Source organism: Festucalex cinctus, chromosome 6 (assembly GCF_051991245.1).
Source record: "Festucalex cinctus isolate MCC-2025b chromosome 6, RoL_Fcin_1.0, whole genome shotgun sequence".
In the NCBI taxonomy this organism is placed as follows: domain Eukaryota; kingdom Metazoa; phylum Chordata; class Actinopteri; order Syngnathiformes; family Syngnathidae; genus Festucalex; species Festucalex cinctus.
The window spans coordinates 4,364,158-4,387,721 of NC_135416.1; the positions used below are offsets into that span (position 1 = coordinate 4,364,158).

General features: G+C 40.5%; 1 protein-coding gene across 3 annotated transcripts; it reads right to left on the minus strand.

Moving 5' to 3' along the window:
• Positions 1-16: 16 nt before the first annotated feature.
• dclk2a (doublecortin-like kinase 2a) lies at positions 17-22,978 on the minus strand. 3 transcript variants are annotated; one of them, XM_077524822.1, is made up of 17 exons: positions 22,315-22,978; positions 18,120-18,457; positions 10,596-10,698; positions 9,769-9,867; positions 9,646-9,696; positions 9,466-9,548; positions 8,228-8,309; positions 7,653-7,761; positions 7,233-7,290; positions 7,039-7,158; positions 6,205-6,351; positions 6,002-6,135; positions 5,357-5,434; positions 5,150-5,246; positions 3,947-4,027; positions 3,740-3,856; positions 17-2,231 (listed from the first exon to the last, which is right to left on the minus strand). In XM_077524822.1, exons 1-17 carry the CDS (start codon positions 22,841-22,843, stop codon positions 1,953-1,955), a joined length of 2,505 nt encoding a protein of 834 aa, XP_077380948.1. In that variant the 5' UTR covers positions 22,844-22,978; the 3' UTR covers positions 17-1,952. The 3 variants fall into 3 exon arrangements, with proteins under 3 accessions (XP_077380948.1, XP_077380947.1, XP_077380946.1); XM_077524821.1 differs by having other exon boundaries at positions 17-2,228; positions 10,569-10,698; XM_077524820.1 differs by having other exon boundaries at positions 10,569-10,698.
• Positions 22,979-23,564: the final 586 nt, after the last annotated feature.

The window sequence follows — 23,564 nt, forward strand, 5'->3', positions numbered from 1 at the left end:
AAACAAGTCACGTGAATGAAGAGCATTTAATGGTGATTGTTTATTGAATTTGCAGATGTGCAATTTGAAAATGACATACTACGAATGGCTGCTGGCGCACCCAATCCCTTCTTTCTTGGGCCTGCGGGGAAGGTTGCCACGCCACTGGGTACGCAGGACAGCAAAATCTGCTCGCGTCTTTCAGTTCAGACAGTAAACATTTGACTGTGGAACAAATGCAACACAAATGTGAAGCAGCTGTCAGAAAAAGTGAGACAAAATTCACGTGAGAAATTATGCTTTTATACAACTAACTAAAATGTCAGTTCAGTCAGGGATTCACAAGAAAGCAAAATGTTGTTCATGTTCTGTTTGCGATTGAAAAGAAATTGCAAGACAGGTGTGGAAGCAGTTGTCGGAATGTGACTCAATATCAGTTTCGAGATTTGGCCAGTGGCGTCGTTTGACGTGTCCTGAAATCTCTTATTTCAGACAGACGCACGCTGCTCTCTTGTGGCTAATATAGGTATTACAGCGGCTATCCCCAATAGTGTTCATTTCGTCAACACACATACTTTACCGGACTAAAACTCGACTAGACTAAACCCCTCATTTATAAACAATAACTGGGACTAAATCAGAATGCATATTCATTGACTAATGAAGAAGTGACCTGTTAATATACTGTAATTGTGTGTCATTGTTTTTTGTAATCAAAAACATGAAAAATTTTGATGTGAAATAATTTTACATCTGAAATGTTGGGAAAAAAAACAAAAAAAAAACACGGGTAAAATAATTGTCCAGACTAAAATTTGGATAGTTTTTGTTGACAAATAGAATGAATAAAATGTTTTCTTGGACTAAAATAAAGACTAAAATGCTTGATTTATAGATTACTAAAAATTGACTAAATAAAACCGGGATGAGTTTGACTAATTGTGTTAAAAACTAACAAGTGTGATTGAAACTGGACTAAAACAGAATCAATTTAAAAATGGTGGATAAAATTAACACTAATGCTCAAATGTTACTGGATGATACAAATAATGAAAATGGACCACGACAGACAATCTTATCTAACTAAACATTTTCATACTCAACTTTTTTAATACTGTCTGCTATCAACACTATACAACTACACCAGTTTAATATGACTCTAAAAATATACAGTCAATATAAAAAAAAAAAAAAATTAAAAAAAAGCACAGAAAAAAAAAAAATCCATTTCAAAACATTGTACACCAAATGATGGGAATTATCTAAACAATAACATTTATTAAAATGTGTGAATATGTTCAGGGAGAAATATGACATTATACTTATCGAGAAATGGGTGGCGTACTTTTTTCTTTTTTTTTTTTAAACGTTCCAACAATTATTTTTTGTTCAATTGGATTGTATTATTTATTATTATTCAAGGAAAAGCTGCTCTTTTAGTCACCCCCTACATTTGCATTTTTAAGAATTTGGTTGCAGCCGTATATATTCCAAAATGGAATAAAAAATAAAAATAAATAAATAAATAAAAAATCGCCTAAAAATTCTGACGCATAACAATGGGAAAATATTTTGTGAATTAGTGCTAATTCTTTTTTTTTCTTTTTTCTTTTAAATTCCCTTCTTTCTGTTTAGACTTTTTAAGGGATTAAGAAAATAAGGGGGAGGAATAACGTTAAATAATATTTAATTATTTTTAATTAAAAATAAATCCTTCGACATGACCAATTTGGGAATATCTTAGTGAAGAAGCAAGGCATTATTTCATCAGTGTAAATATAAGCACAATGTCCCAATTTCCTAAGCAAAACGTGAAATAAGTCGCGTACGAGACGTAATCCTGCGTCGCGAGACTGATGATGAAAGCAACATTTGGTCCGTTTGGTCTTCTTGAGTCCTCCCTCGATAATAAATACAAACAAGTCTCGTTTGGCTCAGTGTAAGACCTCGCTGTTTTGTTTTTTTGTTTTTTTTCAAACCCCCTCCACAAGCTCCTGGGCGACGCCCGTCGCCTCAATGGCGGCAAAAGTGGGCGGCGACGGGGGCGAGGCGGAGGACGAGGTGGGCGTGGACGGGGGCGAGGGGAAGGACAGCGGCAGGAAGACCACGTGCTTGACGGGACACTCGGGGGAGGCGGACGACGAGGACGAGGACGTCGGGACACTCGGAGAAGCGTCGCGGGATTTCCGAGCGTCCGCCGATGACGGCGGCTGGGCGGACAGGTGGAGGCTCTCCTTATCCAGGGCCGTCTTCTGGTACCACAGACGAGAGAAAGAGAAAAAACAAAAAAAAAGTTGAACAACATACTTTACAGATTTTTATATTAAACAAGTATAATACATGCATTTTAATTGTCTGTATGTATTTTCAAATATTTTAATATCAAGCAAGTGTAATTCAAAACTTGCAAAGCAAGCAAACTTTTGGGTTAGAATAATTTCATTGCCGTTTGGAATCATATTTGCTCACAGACAGTCAGAAAAGGACAACAACGGACAATTTCATTAAAAAAAAGAAAATGTTAATTTAAAAAAAAAACAAAAATAAACATAAAAATGCATCATGAAATATAAATATTTCATGACTACATGTTCAGATGACGTTGCTAAAGCAAACATGTAAATGTTGAACAACACGTTACAAATGTAGACACAAGTGGATGACATGATTTTACTTGAGTAAAATTTTCCTCGTAAGGTTCGCAAGCGTTATCAACATTTCACATTACCCATGAGTGACCCTTAAAAGGGATACTTGACTTATTGATCCATTTTCAGCAGCAAAAAGTGAATATTTTGTCTATAATTAATGTGATAACTTGATTATTTTTCATATACAATTAATACCTTTAAAAAGTAATTTTCTACTTTCGGTCTACTGTTTATTGACATCACCTGTGCTGAGGAAGTATTTAACGACCAATCATGGCTCATTTTGCTGAAAACAGGTGAACCATGATTGGTCGTTCCTCAGCAATAGGTGATGTCATCATCAGTCGACAGGAAGAGAAAAAAAAATAGTTTTTAAAGGTATTAATTGTACATGAAAATTAATGAAGTTGTCAAATTAATTCTGGACTAAATATCAACTTTTCATTGCTGAAAATGGTTCAATGAGTCCATGTATCCCTTTTAAAATACATTTTCTATGATATTTTGTGTTCAATTTATGACATTTTACTTTTTTAATTTCTCAATATTGTAATTTGGTGTTACTTTTGTCAACTTGGAGGTTGTGTGTTTTCATTCGGGGACAAACAAATATATGTCAGCTTTAAAAAAAAAAAAAAAAAAAAAAAATCCATTACAATTTCCCGTTCTTGCCACCTGATGGCGCCAGAGTTCTATTAGCCATGAGAGAACGCGTAGAGAGGAGGGCAGGTTTTTTTTTTTTTTTTTTTTTTTTTTTTTTTTTGGTCTTGCCTTGGCAATACGTCCATGTCTAAATTTCTCCTTTTCCAAATGAATTCATACACAGCAACATTTAAATGGCGAGCACGAGTATGACGATGATGATGATGATGACGATGATGATGATGAAGAACAGGAGACGCTGGCAGGAAGTCAAATGTAGCGTCCGTAAGCCGACGTCTGAAAATCCCAGCAGACGTGTTTTGGAGGTTTTAGTGGAAGGATGACATGAAAGCTTACGACCATTTCCAACAAATATGGACCACAAATTCCGATTTCATTCTGTGGATAACCTTCAAAAGCTTCAACATCCCCGAAAACTCAATTTCAATTCAATTTCATTTTCCTACCATGATGAGTGATCCGGCGGCGTTGTTGGCGTTGCCTTGCTTGTCCGGGGAGCTGAAGTGCGTCCTGAGCTTCCCCGACACTTCAGCCTTCATGTTGTCGTCGCCATTCACGTCCTCCTGCAAAAAAACAACATGTCCGCCGGCGCGGCGTGAGCGAGCGGCAAATAACGTGGCACCACGACGACGCGAGCGAGCGAGCGCGCTAACCGTCACCCAAGGGTGCGCCAGGACGTCCCTCGCCGAGTAGCGAGCCTCCGCGTCCACCAGCAGCATCTTGCCGATCAGCTCCTGCAACATTTTAGTTATGTTCCATTTCAAGAACAAACACGGATGAAATATCACTTCAACACGACATCATTTACAAAGTAAACAATAACAGGGAATATTATAACGAAAGATTTTTGCTACTACTTTTTTTTCCTTTCTTTTTTTTCCGGACCATTAGCACAAGTACTTGTAATACTCTATCGTGTAAAATCTTTTTTCCTAACCCAAATATTCATGAAGAAAATGGTGATTTTCACACAAAAAATGAGTGGTCCGAAATATAATAATAATAATAATAATAATAATAATAATAATAATAATAATAATAATAATAAACAAATAAATAAATAAAATACAAATAGCAACAACAAACATTAACAATAAAAAAATATGGGTGAATATTTATTTAAAATCTGTAAGTACATGTAAAATCATGTAACTTTAAATGTTCATGTTTTTATAGTTAATATTAAAAAAATAATAATAATATATCATAATTTTAATATAATTTAAATAAATCCAAATAATTAAAAGGTATATATATTTTTTACACATTTGATTAAAGTATGCAATATATGTAGTACGTGTTTGAATAAGATATAAAATAATTTCTCAATTAATATCCATTTAAGATCAAGACATGATGAAAATTAAAAACATTTTTTAAATATACTAATTATAATGTAATTAAAAAACAATTTTTTTTTGCAATTAATAGACCTTTCCCATGAGTTTAAAATCAAAAGTTTCAAAAACGTCTAAAAGGTTTATAAAACACTAAAAATATATATTTTTTTTTAAATATATATATTTATATATATATTTCACATAATAGACTAAAGTGTTCATGTACATTTCCCCCTCACAAAAAATTATATTCAATTAAAAAATGTATAGAAAAGACTCCAGAAAATTAGTCAATTCAACTACTCATTGTTCTCTCTTTTTTTTTTTTCATTTTTACTTTTCCACAAGCCTGCGTATTCTTTTGTTTTTCATTTTTAACCTAACCTGCCCGCATTATTTGTAGAAAATCCTACCTGCACAATTTTTACCCTATCTGCTGCCATTATTAACTATAATGAAAAAAATCAAAATAAAATAAATAAGCATGTTAATATTGCATTGTTATATTATCCTAACCTTGGCTGAGTCGGTGATGTTGTCCCAGTAAGGACTGGGAAAGTCCAGACGGCCCAGTAGAATTTGCTCAAACAGCTCCTCCTGCTGGTTGCTGTCACTACAACAAGCAAGCAAAACGGGCGTTCACTCGTATGGTTGCTAATTGCGAAAACCCTCCTCATCGTCGGCCCTCCATATGGATTTGAGTCCTCATGCAGTCGGACGCACCTTCGAAAAGGAGGGAAGCCGCACAGGAGGATGTACGTGATGACGCCTGCAGCCCACACGTCCACCTTCACGCCGTAACTGCGCACAAAATCATGCACAATGTTCATGTAAAAAATGAATAAATAAATAAATAAATAAATAACAACATGAAAACTCTTCCTGAGTTACTTTCAGTGGCAGGAGAGGAAGAAGTCTATATTATTTGTGCATGCATGACTGCATTATACTGCCTCCTGAAGGCCAAGGCGGGCACAGCAGACGGAGCAGCGCAATGATTTGGATTGCAGCATTCATGCACAAATTGTTTAATTCTTTTAGGTTATTAATGTGTTTTTTTTTTTTTATAAAGTACAATATTATAGAATTGTGTTTTGCCTTAAAAAATAAAAATAAATAAAAAAATTATAAGTAAAATACAAAAAATATAAATAAAATACAAAAATTACAAAAATACAAAAAAATATAAATAAAATAAACAATTATAAATAAAATACAAAAAAAATATAAATAAATTCTAAAAATTCTAAATAAAAATCCATTCATTTCAGTGGAGAAAAACAATTGTGTAGCATTGTACTCTGCCTGCACATATCCATCATCTTGTTTCATTGCAAATGAGCACAAATGAAAGTCAAAACATCTCACCCAGACTCCGCAATGATTTCCGGCGCCACGTAGGTGGGCGTCCCACACACGGTGTACAGCGGTCCCTCCACCACCGTCGCCAGGCCGAAGTCGCCAAGCTTGAGCGACCTGGTGCCGTCCGGATTGTCAAACACCTGGCGGGTACGCCGCATCGGTTAACAACCGGATCGGGGCCCGAGGTTGGGGCCCAAAATGAGACTGACCAGCAGGTTTTCCGGCTTGATGTCTCTGTGCACGACGTGGATGTCGTGAAGGTACTGCAGGGCGGCGGCCAGGTTGGACACCATGACGCTGGCGTTCCTCTCCGTGTACTTGGCCGAGGACGTGATGGCGTCGAATAAGTCGCCGCCCTGCGACACAAAACCGCACGCTAACAGTTGCTAGTGTTGTGGAGACACATTTTCTCTCTAACCAATTTTTGTCTTCTAAAAGTGAAGGAGAGTCAGTAAAGGGGAAACACTGATTCATTTTTTTGGCCCACAATATCAACTGGAAGGAGAAAAGGATTTTTCCTGATTCATAAGAGGTTGTAACTGCACATATACAGTATACCAAAAGATGGCGCCAAATCACCTAAAACAAAAACGATCATTATAACATCATGCATGTACAAGATCATGAACGCAAAACTGTCAGTATTTCAATTCTTCAACACAAACAAACCAGCTTCACATTGGGTTAGCTTGGTGACTAGCTAGCACAAATTGTAACACAAATGTAAACAACACTGTTATTAGTAGCTACATCTGGAGAGAAGTAGAAACACACTGAATTTAATTTTTGACTGTGCGCAATATGAAATGAGAGACCGCCAACAAAACAAGACTTCTCAAACACTGACGACAAAACACTCAATGAATTCAACTGAACAACACCACCGACATTCCACTAGGTGGCGCCAAAATAACAATATTGCTTTGGCCTGAGCACAAAAACAGCAAATTGCAGAGATTTTCAGCGAGAACAGTAATAAACGGTAAAAAAACAACAACAACAAAAACGGAAACCATAAACCACAAACAAGTGTGCGGTCAAACCTTGACCAGCTCCATGACGAGACACAGCTGCGAGGGCGTGTCCACCTCCTCCACCAGCATGATGATGTTGGGGTGCTTCACCCGCCTCAGCACGGACACCTCGTTCTCGATCAGGTGCTCCTGACAAAACACACTCAGGTTGAAAGTCGGGACGAAGAAGGTATACTAAAGAAAAAACAAAAATCAATAGCTACCTTGCCGCGACACTTTTCCTTGTCGATGATCTTCAGGGCAAACTCTTTACCTGTGGACCTGAACAGACGCCGTGCAATTAGATTAGAATTAGCGGCCATAATCGTAAAAAGAAAAGCATTGTGAAGAGCTCAGCAGGGAGCAAAGAGAAGATTCATGGAACGACTTAATGCACAGAATTGGCAAAGAGCTTGGAGAATTTAATTGTCCCTAAGGGGATGTTCACTGTGATAATTTGGCCAAAAAATAATAATATATACAACTTTGAATTCTACACTATTATACAGCAGTGCTTCACTCCACAACAGGCAACAGTTTGGCAAATAGTAAAACAAATTGTGTTAAATCAACTCTGATAAGTCGACTACTTGTATTTTTACAGTATTTCCAACTGTATTGACACACTCATTTGGTGAACATACCGCTCCACACACTCTTTCACCACCGCAAAGTTGCCGTCTCCGATGACTTTCCCGATTGTGTATTTCTCCAGGATGGTGGATGATATCTGGTCGCTATGGTTACCGTTAACTGTTGGGGAGAAAAAATGCAAGCACAGTGTCAACACACGACATTAACACCAGTCTGGATTGCTGAGAACAAGAAGACAGCACAGGGGAGGAGGATATCAAGATATGAGCAAGTGCTACAAGGAGACAAGATGAAAGTAACGGACAGGAAATGCATGGAAATATGATGAAAGGAAAGGAAGGAGATAAATAGAAGGGAAAAGAGAAGAGTGTACAGTATACAATACAGTATACATCTGGAAAGAAAGAAAGAAAGAAAGAAAGAAAGAAAGAAAGAAAGAAAGAAAGAAAGAAAGAAAGAAAGAAAGAAAGAAAGAAAGAAAGAAAGATGGAGAAAATAAAAAAGGAAGTTATAAATGAAAGATGGAGAGAAGAGAAAAGGCAGAGATTGAAATGAAAGGAGAAATGAGAAGAAGGAAACGGGAGATGACAAGAAAAAGAAAGCAAAAGAGGAGACGTGGGCGTACCCTCTGGAGCGGTTGTCTCCCCCTGGTGGTTGTTGAGCGAGCCGCTGACATTTGAATTTGAGCTGTGATGTGACTGCAGCGTCTACAGGAGGCCAGAAGGAACCAAAATCATCACATTTGTCTTCAAAACAAAATTTAATGCTACAATCACCATGGCAACAGTAGCCTGTCTGTCAAACTACGTTTAGTGACGTCGCTTGAAATGAAGTCGGCCTCTTCCATGTCACTAAATCCTAAAATCCGTCAGTAATTCTTGACTTGGCCGATGAAGGCCGACGCCTTTGCCAATTGGCTGCATCACCTCCTCTAGGTTTCAATCTCGACTGTGTAGTCTGCAACCGGCAATAATCCGGCCATAAAGCAGATTAGCAATTCCATGTGCCAGGAAATACTCAAACATCCCTCCATCCATCCATTTTCTTGACCACTTATTCCTCACAAGGGTCGCGGGGGGTGCTGGGGCCTATCTCAGCTGGCTCTGGGCAATAGGTGGGGGACACCCTGGACTGGTTGCCAACCAATCGCAGGGCACACAGAGACGAACAACCATCCACACTCACAAGCACACCTAGGGACAATTCGGAGCGCCCAATTAACCTGCCATGCATGTCTTTGGAATGTGGGAGGAGACCGGAGTACCCGGAGAAGACCCACGCGGGCACGGGGAGAACATGCAAACTCCCCCCAGGAAAATCCGAGCCTGGACTCGAACCGGAGACCTCAGAACTGGGAAGCGGACGTGCTAACCACTCGACTACCGTGCCGTGCCGCCCTATACTCAAACATGACATACGCAATATTTATTTTTAATGTTATTTTTTTTTAAGTAGGTCAAGAGCTTCTCGTCCCTGCTTTTGACCAAACTCAACATATGGTGTGTTCAATATTAAGATTGCTTTGATTGTGCAATTTCACATTCACTCACATACATTTTTTTTACCCCATTTTTGCCGCTATTTATTTATTTATTTTTAAACCCCCAGTTTTGCCGGGGTTTTTGTTTTCACCTCATTTTTGTCGCTTTTTGACCAAATCCTTTCTTATTTTCCCGGCAGTTCTAGTGATTGTCAATTATTTGCAAATTTAATCTATTCCCACTGGCTCCCATGAATAGCGTGAGTGCAACGTATAATTGTCTGATCCCAGACAATTGAAAGAAGAAGAAGAAAAAACAATAATAATAACTTAATTTTTAAAAATGAAAAAAAAAAAAAAAAAAGTAATAATGCATCTCTTACCTTGCGACCGGGGAGGCTTTGGGGGCAGGTGGGGGAGGGCGTGGACGACTTGCGGGACCTGGACGTGGCGATGTGACCATTCACTGTGTGACGAAAGCAGTAACAATTATTTATCGCATCTTGGTGGCTAAAAGACGCTAACGTTAGCAACTGTTGCACGTTTACGTGTCCTCAACTCACCTGGAGATTTGGCAGGAGACTGACTGGTGGAGTAACGGGGTGCACGCCTCGCTAAAACACAAAATGTTGATTATTGAATAGAAGATATATGACATCCTGCAAAATTGCCATCTTGTTGTTTACCTGCACCAGGAGACTTGCTACGTTTCAAAGGTCCGGGACTCTTACTTGTCCGATTGGGAGTGACGGAACGACTGTGAGACGATTTCAGCACTTTGCATTCTGCCAAATAACAAAATATAAATCAAAACTTTTTGGAAATTGCGTAAAATACTGAGAGAGTCAATTGTATAATAGCATGCCCAGACAGGTGTGATTTCATGTGATGCTCGGACATAAAATATCATAGAATTAATAGATTAATAATATGAACTAATGTGAAAAAAAAATTGTCATTAGATTACTTTTCAATATTGTTTAGCCCTACTCTAAACTGTATTTAATGTTTACAATAACTGAATAGCGCATTGTCTTGGATTGGAATGTGTGTGTGTGTGTGTGTGTGTGTGTGTCTTCCGTTGTGAGTTCTGCTGACAAAATTACAAGGAAAAAAAAAAAAGTTGCAACAGGATGTTAACACTTTGAACTGAAATAAGCTTGATCCCTTCTCTGAAGGGTGCCTCGTATTGACCTCACTTCCGGTTCCTGTAACCTCACCAGCCAATCAATGAATGAACTTAAATCAATATTTAACAGTGTTAATCAAGACAGTATAACCAAAACAAAATTCCACCACATAAAACAAAGAAAGGAACCACAAACGCATACATGCACACCCACGACATGCTCTGTGGGCCACGATAGGAAACCGGAAGAAAGGCGACAGTGGCGGCGTGGACAACACCTGCAATAACACAACGCTAACACTACAACAACACGGATCGGAGGACGTGTATGCATTTATTTAGTCGGGGAGGGCCTACCGGTCAGAAAGGCTGTGGAAGCCTTACCGCTGTGATCCAACGCAAAGTCGTCATGGGCGTAGCGGTACTTCTCCGGGCCGCACGCGATGAACACGTCGTCGTCGCCGAAGAAGTCCTGCAGGCACGTGATCTGGAACCAAAAAAAAAAAAAAACAAAAACAAAAAATTGGGGAGAGGGATAACAATAAGTATAGATGTGACCAACAGGTTTCATGTCACAAGTGAGGCGTGGCAATTTTTTTCTTTAGCAAAATGGCTGCCTCAATCCAAAATGGGACAACTTCCTGCTCAAAAAAAGGTTGCTCTAAAATTAAAACTGAATTTAAAAAACAAAGGAAAAAAATGAATTAATAATAATAAGAATATTAATATTATTATTATTATTATTATTAAAACTAAATGTTACCGGTATATTGAAAAATCCCAAACTACTGTAACCCTGGTGAGACCAGTAAACATTTTTGAATGTGGCTGCAAAGACGATACGCCAAGCATCCATATCTGTCCTTCTGCCCCTGTTGCACATGCAGCAGTGGGACGGGAGAAGCTGCAAAGAGAAGTGTTAACTGATCCGCCCCCACATGTTGGTAACCATGCCATCTTAATAATAGGATGTTGGTGTGTGGAGGTGTCCTGAAAAAGGAAATTAGAACGCAGCAGCGGTAGCAAGCAGGCTAATGTGGGCAGTGTACGCATCCATCAATGCTACTAAACAGGACAAAATCCCCATTTAGTACATTCTACAACTAAAAAGAGTCTTCAATATGTTATAGTCCTTGAGTATTTGGTATGTTTACTTAGTCTACTCGTATGATCTGCGTTTAAGCACAGACAGCAAACAATGACATGTTTGACATTCTTGGGCTGGGTGGCGTGATTTTGTGTTGGAATTCGCCAGCTGAGCACCACACCAAGGCGAACAAATGTTAAAATTGCCATGGCAACAAAGGCCTGCAGGGGCTGCGACCCTAATAGACACAGTGTAGGTGGGTATTACAACATGTATGAAGTATTTAAAATTGAAGGAATACAGTCAATACACTAAAAATAGAATGTGGGATAACACTGACAAACTTCTTAACCGTTGTTGTTTACAAAGGGTTAAGGTCATCTTCTGTGGTTTCAGAAAACTATTAGGTAACGTTCACTGAATCAGGCCATCAACATGGTGCCCACGGGCACCAAACACGAGTGCTCTAAAAACATTTCACCCACAATGGGACATTGTATTTTGTTTTCTGAGTAACGCTGTAGAAGTGTTCATTTGAAAATGTCAGATGAGTTATGGGAATAAAGTGATGCATTTTAATGTTTATCTGTGAGAAATCATTAACGTGACCAGTGTCTTAACACATTCACTCCAGCGCCCCCGCAATCCTTGTGAGGAGCAAGCGGCTAAGAAAATGGATGGATGTATCATTCAAATTTCCGATCCAGTCCTCCTATACTACTACTACTACTACTACCTACTAGGGTTACACTGAATGTAGTTGTACAAGTAGAAAAATCATTATGCAAAGGATAGCTCACAACAGAGACTGTGAACTCAACGACCATTGCCCAAATGAGGTAAAAAAAATCCTCTAAAAATCACTGTATCAATTGGAGTTTTCACTCTAAGACAATCAACAAAGAGGAAACAGTTAAAAGTTTGTGAAATATCCATGTGACACTCAGAATGCCAACCAAATTCAAGGCATATCTTCAGATTTGGTCCTTGACCTTAACTACTTGAGGCTACAAAGGCATTTCAATCATAGAGTTCTTGCCGTATGAAGAGTCTGAGGAAGATTTGTTGAATCGAGCCCCCGGAAAGTTCTTCACCATAGCCAAAGAATTCCTAAAATCCTGAAGAGTTTTAGGCAACACACTTAAATTGGCACCTGATATAAGGCTTATGTTCCAATGTGGTTCTTGAACTTCATCACCAAGAGAAAAAACATTCTAAAATATTCTGCCCACGAGGCTACGCTGAATGTGTTCCTTCTAATACGATCGCTGATCCAGACTGAACCACTTCCACGGGCCATCTCTGGTCAGATACCGTTTACAATCCATCAGAAAATTGACTTTGTTCCTCACTACTTCAGCCATCTTGTTCTAGTTAGTGTTCCAAATGAGCTCTCGATATATGGGTCAATGATCCCTGAAGGGTTGAAGACGACTGGTGTGGAAACTTAGCCAGTGCAAGCCATCACGGAGGCGACAATTATGTCTCATTTTCAGTTACTCCCTGCCGATTAAACCGAACATGCACCCAAACACAAAGATTGAGGACATGACTGATCGATTGCACGGGGTGGGCAAACAAATGGCTAAAAGGGAGCACGAGCTGACGTCTCCGGTCATTAGTGTCAGTGACGAACGGAAGACGAGGGCATCACTACGCGTACTGGATGGACAAGACAGTTGGAGGTTGGCAACGGATCAAAAGGAGGCCATCTTTGTCAGCGACCATTAAACATCACGCCACCAGGAAGGTGGGCCGTAACGTTGCGTCAAATCACGCCTTGTCACGCCAACTCAAGACCAGAGGTGGTTGGCCACGCGTGACCGCATTGTCACATGATGTGCAAATCAGGGTGAGAGCTTTTCGACTTTGCTGTATTGAAAGCCAATTTATGGCCTCATTTTCACAAAGTGGTACAGTTCACTTTGTCAGGCTTCTGTTTGATTTCTGACTTTTAAAAAATATGTATCCGAATGAAACAGGAGGCTGAAATTCATGCCCAGACTCATACACACTATCAGAAGCACAGACCTACATTTACAACTTTAACTCTAACAATTGTTCCATGAAGTGATACTAATTTCTTCCTAAAAGGTCTATTCTCTATAAAATCCCTTTTGTTTTAACTGCACTGCTTGGATGTTTGATTTGTTATAAATAGATTTAAGACACTGACTATGTGCTAGATTTAAGACACTGTGCTAGATTTAAGACATGTCAAGTCAAGCCATCTTTATATAACTATGTGAAAGATTTAAGACACTGCTATATTTAATACACTATGTGCACGATTTAAGACACTATGTGCGTGCTAGATTTAAGACACTATGTGAAAGATTAAAGACACAATGTGAAAGATTTAAGACACTATGTGCAATATTTTAGACACCATGTGCTGCCATTTAATCTAATCTGCCCACAGCCTTCTTGAATCAGTAGTTGGGGCCGGACGATGCAACTTGAACTATCATCACAATGTGATTGGTTATTTAACCAGTCAGTTTTCAGTTTTTTGTTTTTTGTTTTTTTGTAGATTTCATATTCACCTCAGAAGCCCAGTTGACCCACAATCATGTTGAAATTCTTCTATCCTCTGGCATCTATGGGAGCTGAGTATGAAATTTTTATTTTAAGTTCTATTCTGTTTTTGTCATGTTATTGATTCTAAACTGTGAGGTATACAGTGCTGTGGTTTTGCATATTTGAGTAGAGTAGATCAAATTGGCCCTATTAAGAAGTCCACAGGAAAGGCTCCAATACATGGACCACTGCAGCAAGAAAGCTACGCTAAAAGTTTCCACAAGATCTGCTACGAATTGACACGCCTTGTCCTTTAATTTTGGCAAGCTGCAAATAAAAGGTCCTCACTTTTGTCTTTCAAACCTGCTGAGAGACAGTTGTCAAACAGCAGCAATAATACAGTGAGTGGTGGGGGTTCCGGTTCACCGACATGATGCCAACTGGGCCTGAAAAGAATGTTTGAGAGGCTGCTGACATCACACAATAGCACACAATAGATGCCGTCCCTGTTCTTGACCCCCACCCTTCACGCTTTGTACACCCCCCGTCATTCTTACTCCTTCCAAACAAAACCGTCTCTTTGTCGTCTGTTAGATTTTTTTGTGTGTGTAAAGTTAACACTTTTAGCTACCAAACGTTTAGTGATGGTAAAAAAATGATTATTTATAAGTTCCAACCGGATTGTACCGTGCGCTAAGGGCAATGGGTGGCCAATGAATAGTCATGTAAATTTCTCGGCTGTTGACCTGAATGCTGGAGCTTTTAATCCACACTTGGCCCTGAAAACTATCAGATGGTAGCCCTGTGCGACGCTAGCCTCGCTAATCTGTCTGAGGCTGCCAGCGTGGCGTAGTGCCCCTCAATGTCAAGTGTGAAAAACGATCAAAAGTGAAACCTTTCACGGTGGGCAAGGGGAAGACAAGGACTGCCTTTGAGTATCGGGGCCAAAGAAGGCAGCGCCGCCATAGTCGATCAATTCAAGCTAAAGCGAAATCTGACATCTCTTTGATCTGCAAAACTGCTGAGCGTGAGAACATTGACATTATTTACTGTTGCTAAATTCATCACACTTTCAGAACCAACATGAGGTTTCATATTAACACACTGGTCAAGTTGAAATGGCAATATTTGATGGTGTAGGGAAGGATCGCCAGTTAGGGTCTGGAATATAGTTTGGGACTCAGTTGTAGGACTTGGTCATAGTTTAAGCATAGAAATTAACCCAAATTCTGGTGTCGCAGGAAAATATTTTTCTACTTTTGCAGGCGACCTTTTCATGAAATCTTCCCACAAAATGGCTACTGCCTACCTTCAAACCAAAATGGCCAACTTTTTTTTTTTTTTTTTTTTTTTAAATAAAGCAGCAGTCTCCTTATCAAGCTGACTTTGGTGTAAATCCACACCAAATAAACTAACCCAAGCAGTCCAGTTGCAATGCTTGTATGAAAAATGATTAGGACCACTGCATTAGATGGGCGACTGAACTTTTGACCAATAAACAGCATCTGTGTGAGGTGATACAATCTACGACTGAGTGCACATATCTAAAAAGAGAGCGAAGCTCTTAAACAGCAGATGTTCCAATTATCTGTGCTCTGGCTCATTTCCTCTCCCATTCCTCAGTTTGCCAAGTTGTTTATCTTCTGAGTTTGAGATACTGAGAACTTACAGATAGAAATGGACTTTTGGAGTGTTGTTCAGTTCACAGTTCAGTGCGGAAAAGTGGAATTTAACCCAAATATGAACGAGAATTACATCAAAATGAAGTTATTAACAGTATGAATTAGCGTGACATGACTGTGAACCTAAACCCTCAATGGATTGGAGTTTACTGTATATAGATGGACTCTACTATAAGCAGTTTAAGTTCGGCAACGTAAAAATGAGGTTAGCGGCTGATAAGCGGCAAAAACCATAATTAACATTCAGTCCAAAGAGCCCAAGTCAAGACAGAGCAGCATTGTGAGCGCACACGCACGCGCATGACACCTGACAGCTGAGCTTGTGCGCTCTCTTCCAGCTTATTGGTCTAATTATCCGGTGGTGGCATGGAGCCCCAGTAGATAGCGGGGGGGCATGTGGGCACGTGTGTGACACCCTGCTACTGTTTATGTGTGCTTGTAGTGGGTGGGGCGGCAATGGCGTCTGCAGGCCGGGTGGCTGCGGGGCCATTTTTTTTTTTTAGGGGGAGCAGATGGCAGGCTGCAGCTGGGGGCGTCGGCCCTCAGAGGGTGTGTTGTGTGTTTCGTGAGTCACTGAGTGAGCAAGTAAATGGAAATGGCACTTCATTTATATAGCAGTTTTCCACCTTACAAGGCCCTCAAAGCGCGTTACATTTTTGAGTACCCATTCACCTACTGATGACACAGCATCAGGAGCAATTGGCAACTTCAATGTGGTCACAATGGCATGGGATCGAACCCACAACCCCCGTGAAGGGCTTTTGAGCAAAATAAAAAGCAACCTTTTGAGTATGGACTCATCAAAGTCCTGTCATGTTTGTTCTCATTAATTGAGTATTTTTTGTTTCCTTAAAATCAGTTCATTGAAATATCTTTGTTCATTTTTTTTTATGATTTATTCATTTATCTCATTAAATGACTCCTCCAATGATTAATGAAGATGAAGATGTAAGAATTTTACATCATGTACTCTATTATTTGCACATCTATGCCATGAAAAGCACTCCTTACAATGCAGGACTTGGCCAAGGACAACACGAGATCATTGAAGTATTTATAAAAAAAAAAAAAAAATAAATAAAAAATAAATTTAAAAAAAATAAATAAATAAAAAATAAAAAGACAACCGGTTAACTCCTGGTGCAACTTAAAATCATTAAAACACAAAATAAGTGACTCTTAACAGCAATATAACACTGTAAAAATAATCTGACAACATTAATTATTTTTTTCACATTAATTCAAATGTTCAGTATCTTATTTTAAAGCTTCAATCATGGATACTTCGACGAAATTTCCTTGATCAATTAACTGTTAAGCAATGCAGTAGTGGTTTGTAAGTCTGCCTCACAGTTGAGAAGTTCTAGGTTTGAATCTTTTCCAAGCCTCTGCTGACTGCAGCCAAACAGTAATTGTACTACAAAAATCCCTGGTTCAGCACGTATTTAATAGTTTGGTTCACGTACTACAAGAATCTAACTTTATAGTTATGCAACGGCTGTGATGTAAAAACTGACGGGTGGGACGCCAATATTCTTTTTTTCAGGAACGGGTGGGTGGGGTGGTCCCATGTGTTTAAGCACTCACCTCATGAGACGGACAGATTACAACGAAGGGGGACGAGTCTTAACGAGGTGGGCGGGATTTTAACTCACGGCCATCACAGAGGGCTCAAACGCGTATTCATTAGTGACTTGTTGACGTGTCTGTGGCATGTAATTGCGTGTGCGCCGGATTAAATGTGTTATAATTACCAAGACTGCTGACGCAGGTGAAGCCGATAAATCACTGTGTTTTTTAGCAAGCTAAATGTAAGTCCATCTGCGACTTCACTGTACAAAATCGAGTGCACTACTTGGTTGCGACCAACAGAGGCGCTGTTAAGTAAGTCTAGTTTGCAGTCTGACGAAGAACAATGTGGGCAGTTGACCTACATTCCGGCTAGGAAGGCAACTCAACTATAAATGCAACAAAATTTTACTTCATACTGGCAGACAAAGAGGATTTCAGGACATTCTGAGACATTTGATGGGAATTCAAATGGCCCTGGCTAACTTAGAAATCTTGGGTGAAGCATCATCAAAAATGAAGCCAATTTTGGCAAAATTTAAGACGACTGGTTGAAAATAAGAGACTTAAAAGTGTGACGGTTCAAACTGAACGAACCGAAGCTCCCTGGGTCGTTCTATGCAAAATCGCCCGAAAAATATCTGAAAATTTTAACCGAGCAGATTTTGATTTTAATGAAACTTGGTGGACTTGGTGATAGTGATGGCACAACACAAAATATCAAAATTTTATGTCAATCGTCGCATGGGTTTGGGAGCTACGGCCTGGCATATTTTGATATTTTCTACAAAGGGGGCGTGGCCATCTTCCATTGAACCTTGTATCTCAGGAAGTACATGGTCAACCTTTACAAAAGACGTTTTGTTGGAAAGGGAATTCAACAAGGATTACAAATTAAAAGATTAGTGCATATTTTAGTAACCTTTTGTTTTGGTTTATATTGATATTGACCTTGTGGATCACGTGACCTTAAAAAATGTTCATGAAATGTAATCTCTCACATGTTCTCTAAATCATAAAAGCTTCACAGAGGTAAACAAAGAGGCTCACCTGCTTGCCTTGCAGCGTGTACAGCCTCTTCACGGCACCCGAGTCCAGCTTGATGGCGTCCGTGATGTCGGTGAGCACCTGCTCAAAGGAGTGCGCCGTCTTCCTGTTGAGCAGGACGCGTACGGCCTTGCGCGGTTTGACGCCGCTACGGACCACCGTCACCAACTTGGGCTTGATGAAGTCTTTGGGCTCGCGTTGATGCTCGCCCCTCGGCGAGAGCAGCGACGACAGCGAGCGCGACGTGCCAGTCTTGCTGCCCACCGCCCAGTTGGGGTTGACGTTCTTGGCGTAGTCCACGCGGCGGAAGGGCTCGTTGGAGGCGCACACGTAGCTTTCTCCTGCAAGAGGCAGTTGGACTCAGTCTAGTATCAGCTTGGTCATTAGCTCATTCAAACCGAAAAACATAGAAATGTGTTTTTGTTATGCTTTGTCCTTCACTCCCAAAAATTTATTTATTTTTATTATTTATTTATTTTTTTTTATGCAAGAGTATCCAGAAGGCTTTGATACATCTTCAGACATTAAGCGGTTGCTTAAAGCAATGGTAATTATTACAAAAACGGTCAGCAGGTGGCAGCAGTGTATAAGAGATCAGCCAAGCTCTTTTTGCAATTGTTTTGACCAGGAATATGAATAATGATGAGACTTAGCTACTGCTAATTGCTGCAAAACGGAAACAGATACAAATGTGCTTTTTTTGCCTGATGAAAGAAGAGAGAGAATCAATTTTTTCTCTTGGTAAGTACCATGTTTTTAGAGCAATAAAACAGAATATTCTGCGGACATTGCAAAATCAGTCAAAACCCAGTAAAACAGACGGGAGCGAAGGGGGTTGCTTCCGTGAAAATGGCTGCGAGTGAACGAGTTAAACATACAAACAAAAGGTCGTGAAATCAGGAGATCAGCCAAGCACTTGCATCTAGCTCGCTTCAAGGCCAAGTATCGAACCACGTCAACAAAAGGCCGACTCGCCCTGTCCTCATCTCTGCACTGCTGAGCTGCTGCGCTGGCCTTCGTCCAACGCAAGATTTATCTGCCAGCATTCCAGTTGGGGAGTGGACACGCAAATATTTCCCCCCCAGAGCTAGGACAAAGTGTGACACTTGGCACTGATTCGGCCTGATGTGGCGCTTGATCTGATCCACAAAGCACAGCTGATCAATCCAGCACTGATCAGGTGATGTGCATGTGAAAAGCCGTTTATGAGCAACGCACGTTATAATCTTTTAAAAGCTACACGCCAGAGAGACTAGAAAATCCAGACTCTGACATTTCCTAATGTGTGTCAAGAGGAACGAAGAGAGCTTCTCGGTGGAAGAAGGCCGTTGTGACAAGGTCTCCCTTGATACTTGGCTTTATTCAGCTTGCTAATTATATAGCGAGGCCACAGAAAGGAGGCCAGGGACTGTCATTTAACTATTGTGGAGGTTTGGATCATCCCGCAACATATGTGACAAGTCCATTCCCCTGGGGGTGAAGGGATCTCAGGTGCAGCAAAGGCAGTTGCCGCCCACCTCCTGCCGCCTATGCAGACACACTGCTGTCCTCATGTGGACGACAGATGCGGTCAAGAGCAGGCTAGCAGACGGGAACCACAAAGCAGTTTTTAAAACGAGCTCCGTCCAAAACAAAGTGATTCGAAAACCAAACATTTTAAGAAGGCAGTCCAGGATTCGATAATCTTAAAGGGTGTAAACCAAAGCTTCGATGCTTGCTTAGACTCCAAAGGTGTCGTTATTCTTGGATTCTTTTCGTATTCTCGTTATTGTCAAGGAGATTTCTTTCCCGAGTCTATACGAGCATGATGACCGTCCTGCAAATGCTTGGAGGAATGGTTGTTCAAATTCTTTAAAAAAAAAATCCTTTGGAATGGTGCCAGGAAACAATCTGCAAGTTTCCTTTCCACTATGCACAGGAAATTGAGACGAGCCCGGCCCATGAATATAATTGATGGGATTGAAATATATTGAAAATAATGACAACTGAAGCTAAAATTCTTCCCAAAACACTGATAAACATCATTCAGTACATAAAATGCAAAATATTGGCCAATCCAATCCAGCCAATCAGATCTGTGTAAATTCCAGAAAAAATGTCATATTTACAAAATGTCATATTTGATTCAAACAGACCAAATAGTGCCAACATTAATGCAATTGGTTTGCTGCAGTCAGCAGAGAAGTTGCCTTAAAAGGTGACAAAACTATATATATTTTTTTTAAGTCACAATTTACAACTGTTGTCGTCAATGTACACAAAATAAAGATTTACAACATGCAACCCACTTGTCTTGTCTCACTCTTGTTGAAATCGCTCCGTATCAGGCGGGTGGTTCTGCCTCAAGCAAATGCCGAGTTGTTGGGCTTTCGTTGCCATAACAACCAGGCACAGAGCTAGAACATTATGATGAAGCCAGGGATATTAAGTGTGGTCAATTCAGGGACTTTTACGACACCTTGAGTGAATATTTAAATTACAAACAACAACAAGAAGCAACAAATCTAGTAACTTTTTAAATAGTGTTATTGGAGACTTCTTCTAGTGAGGGAGATGTTCGCTCCTCTGCAGCCATTCCAGACTGCTAATGAATCAAAGCTAACATTGGCTAATTTAACCATTAATCGCCCCCCACCAGCACCTTTTTCACCAGAGCAGCAACATCCGGCTCGGTAATCCCTTCTAATCGCGAGTGAATTGCTCTCTGTTGCGTTTCCACACAAAAAACGCTGCTGAGCGGTGCAAAAATGATGACTCACGCGGCGAGAAAGATGACAAGAGGTTGGTAGTCGGCCTATCTGAACTCCTTTGGATATCTTTAAAGCTCTCTTTTATTTTTGTTGCAGTCCAGAGGTTTCACTACTTTAATCCCAACCATAAAAGCGAGTTGAGCCTGTAAAGTCGGCTAAAACTTTGTTATCGAGCACTGAACTGAGGCGTGTTTAAATGCGCTGGGGAAATAACATTTTATCGTCAAACAAATTACATCCCGAACTGAATTACGACCAATTAAAGCTGTAAGTGCCCACCATGACTGGGCCCTCGCGCCACCTTTTTCATGGCGAGCCCTCACAATGATCAGCAAATGTTGACACTTATATTAGATCAGATGGCAAAAAAGCTTTGCAATTTAGTGTTGCCAAACTCATCATTTTTACTAACACAGAATTCAGTGGACATGTATATGAATTTATTGCACGAATAAGTCTAAAGGATACATACCAAACACAAACATTTTTCTATTATGGGGGCAAATTCCATAAAAATGTGGCCTAGAAAGTTCAAAAACACTACTTTCACCTATCGAAGTAGGTAATATTTCATTTGTGGAAAATCCACTTGTTTTTAATCCATACCAGTGGGCAGCCATTTTGCCACTTGCTGTTGACTGAAATGACATCACATTTGCTCGAGGCTCGTGTAATGACCAATCACAGCTCAACTTGTGAACGTCACATGACCAAACTCAGAAAACAAGTGAGCCGTGATTGGTCGTTCTCGGGCGCTGGGCAACTGTGATGTCATTTTCAGTCAACGGCAAGTGGCAAAATGGCTGCCCCTTGAGATAGATCGGTGGATTTTGCTACTTAAACTCATATTCCACAAATTCAATATTAATCAGAATGCTGTGTTGTTTAGACTTGTGTGGGCGCATACGACATACTGCAATGAAAAATTTTGGCTCGACTTCCCCTTTTACAAGACTCCAAGAAGTCTCAAGGACGCATATCCCAAGTCGGCCATTTTGGCTTGAATCAGCTATTTTCAGGGGCAATTCCAAAAAAATCAGGGCATGAAAAGTTAGAAGACAAAAAATTGAGCCTTCCATACCACTTTCACCAATCATCATGTGGATATGTCATAATAGACTCTCCAAAAATTTTCCAGGACGTATGAATACAACAAGAAGTTGGCCATTTAGGTTTTGAAGTAGCTTTCTGTTGCCATGGATTTCATGAAATGGGAAGTGGGAAGTTAGGAAAATAAAAAAAATCATCAACATGAAATATATTTGACAAGACGCCGAAAAAAATGGGTTAGTTTGAAGCAGATTTTGTGCCAATTCCAGGATTCATACTAAGATATGGCACCTTTTAAAAAAAAAAAAAAAAAAAAAAAAGGAAAGAAAGTATTTGACTTTGCAAGCTTCATGTCATTCCTTATCATATATTGCTTTTTGACGCCCTCATCATCTTACCCTCCACCAGGTCGTCCAGACTGCTGATCTTCCTTCCCCCGTCCAGGGCGTACAGGGTCCGGACCCCCTGCGGCAGGTTGACGTTGTCCGACAGCGAACGTGTCAGTTCCATGAGCAGCGCGTCAATGGAGCGAAATCGGTCGGAGGACACCGCGTACACCAGCCCCTTGAAGTACTTGTCTCCATTTCGATAGAAACGCACTTTCCTGGCCTTCTTCTCGGACGTGAGCGACTGCAGGGTCCGAGTCCGGTAGAAGCTGCAGTGGGCGCTATGCGCCGGGCTGGCCGTCAGCCCCGCTCCCCGGGACGAACCTCCGCCCCCGGCGTGGGAGCCCGCAGTCCTCGGCGTCCGGTGCGGGTTGCTGTCGCGCTCCTCGAAGTGTTCGAATTCGATGCTCCTGCTCAGCGACATGTCGTCTTCAGATTGTAGTGTTTTTAACCGAAGCCGACTTTCTTTTAGGCGGGGGCAGGGCACAGACTGGAATTGTTTGGAGAGCCAGAACTTGCTACAAAACGAGTACGGACGCATCCAAAGTTAGTTGTTCGGACACCACAGTTGTCCTGAAGACGACGAAGTTGGTCAAAGAGAACTTTAACGAGGGCGAAAAGTGCTCCATCCGCTCGCTCTGGTTCCTCTGCCGGCAGCGAGCGTCAAATGTGTCAAATCAATGGATGGATTCGAATCAGTGATTGGAAGAAGCAGGGAGGGGAAACCCGGAAGCGCAACAACTCACACGTCTCCGGGTCCTAGCGTCCGTTTATATTACTGTGCTTTGTCACTGAAAGTACTCTACACGCTACACACGTTTGAGTACAGTGGCGGTTCTATGGTGGGCAGGGGGGAGGTTCAACCCTCTTAACTCTGTGCCTGCCTCCCACTCACCGAACAAATATATCAGCAACGCCCAAGTAAGATTAAACATTGTGTCATTGACATGAGTGTATTACATGCTGACTTGAAATATTGGGACGACATAGTGGCATTAGATTAAGACAGTTAAGCAGCAATATAACGTGAATGAAAAATTACAGTGAAGCAATATAGACAATAGAGTGTGTGTGCATGTGCATGTTCTCGTGTGTGCTCCATCCTCTGGCAAAACCGCTGGCCCCAGCCAGCCCCTCCCGGTTTGTTTTTTAGGGGCAGATGCTATAACTTGGCAATTGAAGGAAAAACAACAACAACAACAACAACATTGTGATGTACTGCATCACATTTATTGCTAATTCTAATTTACAAAGCCCATCCC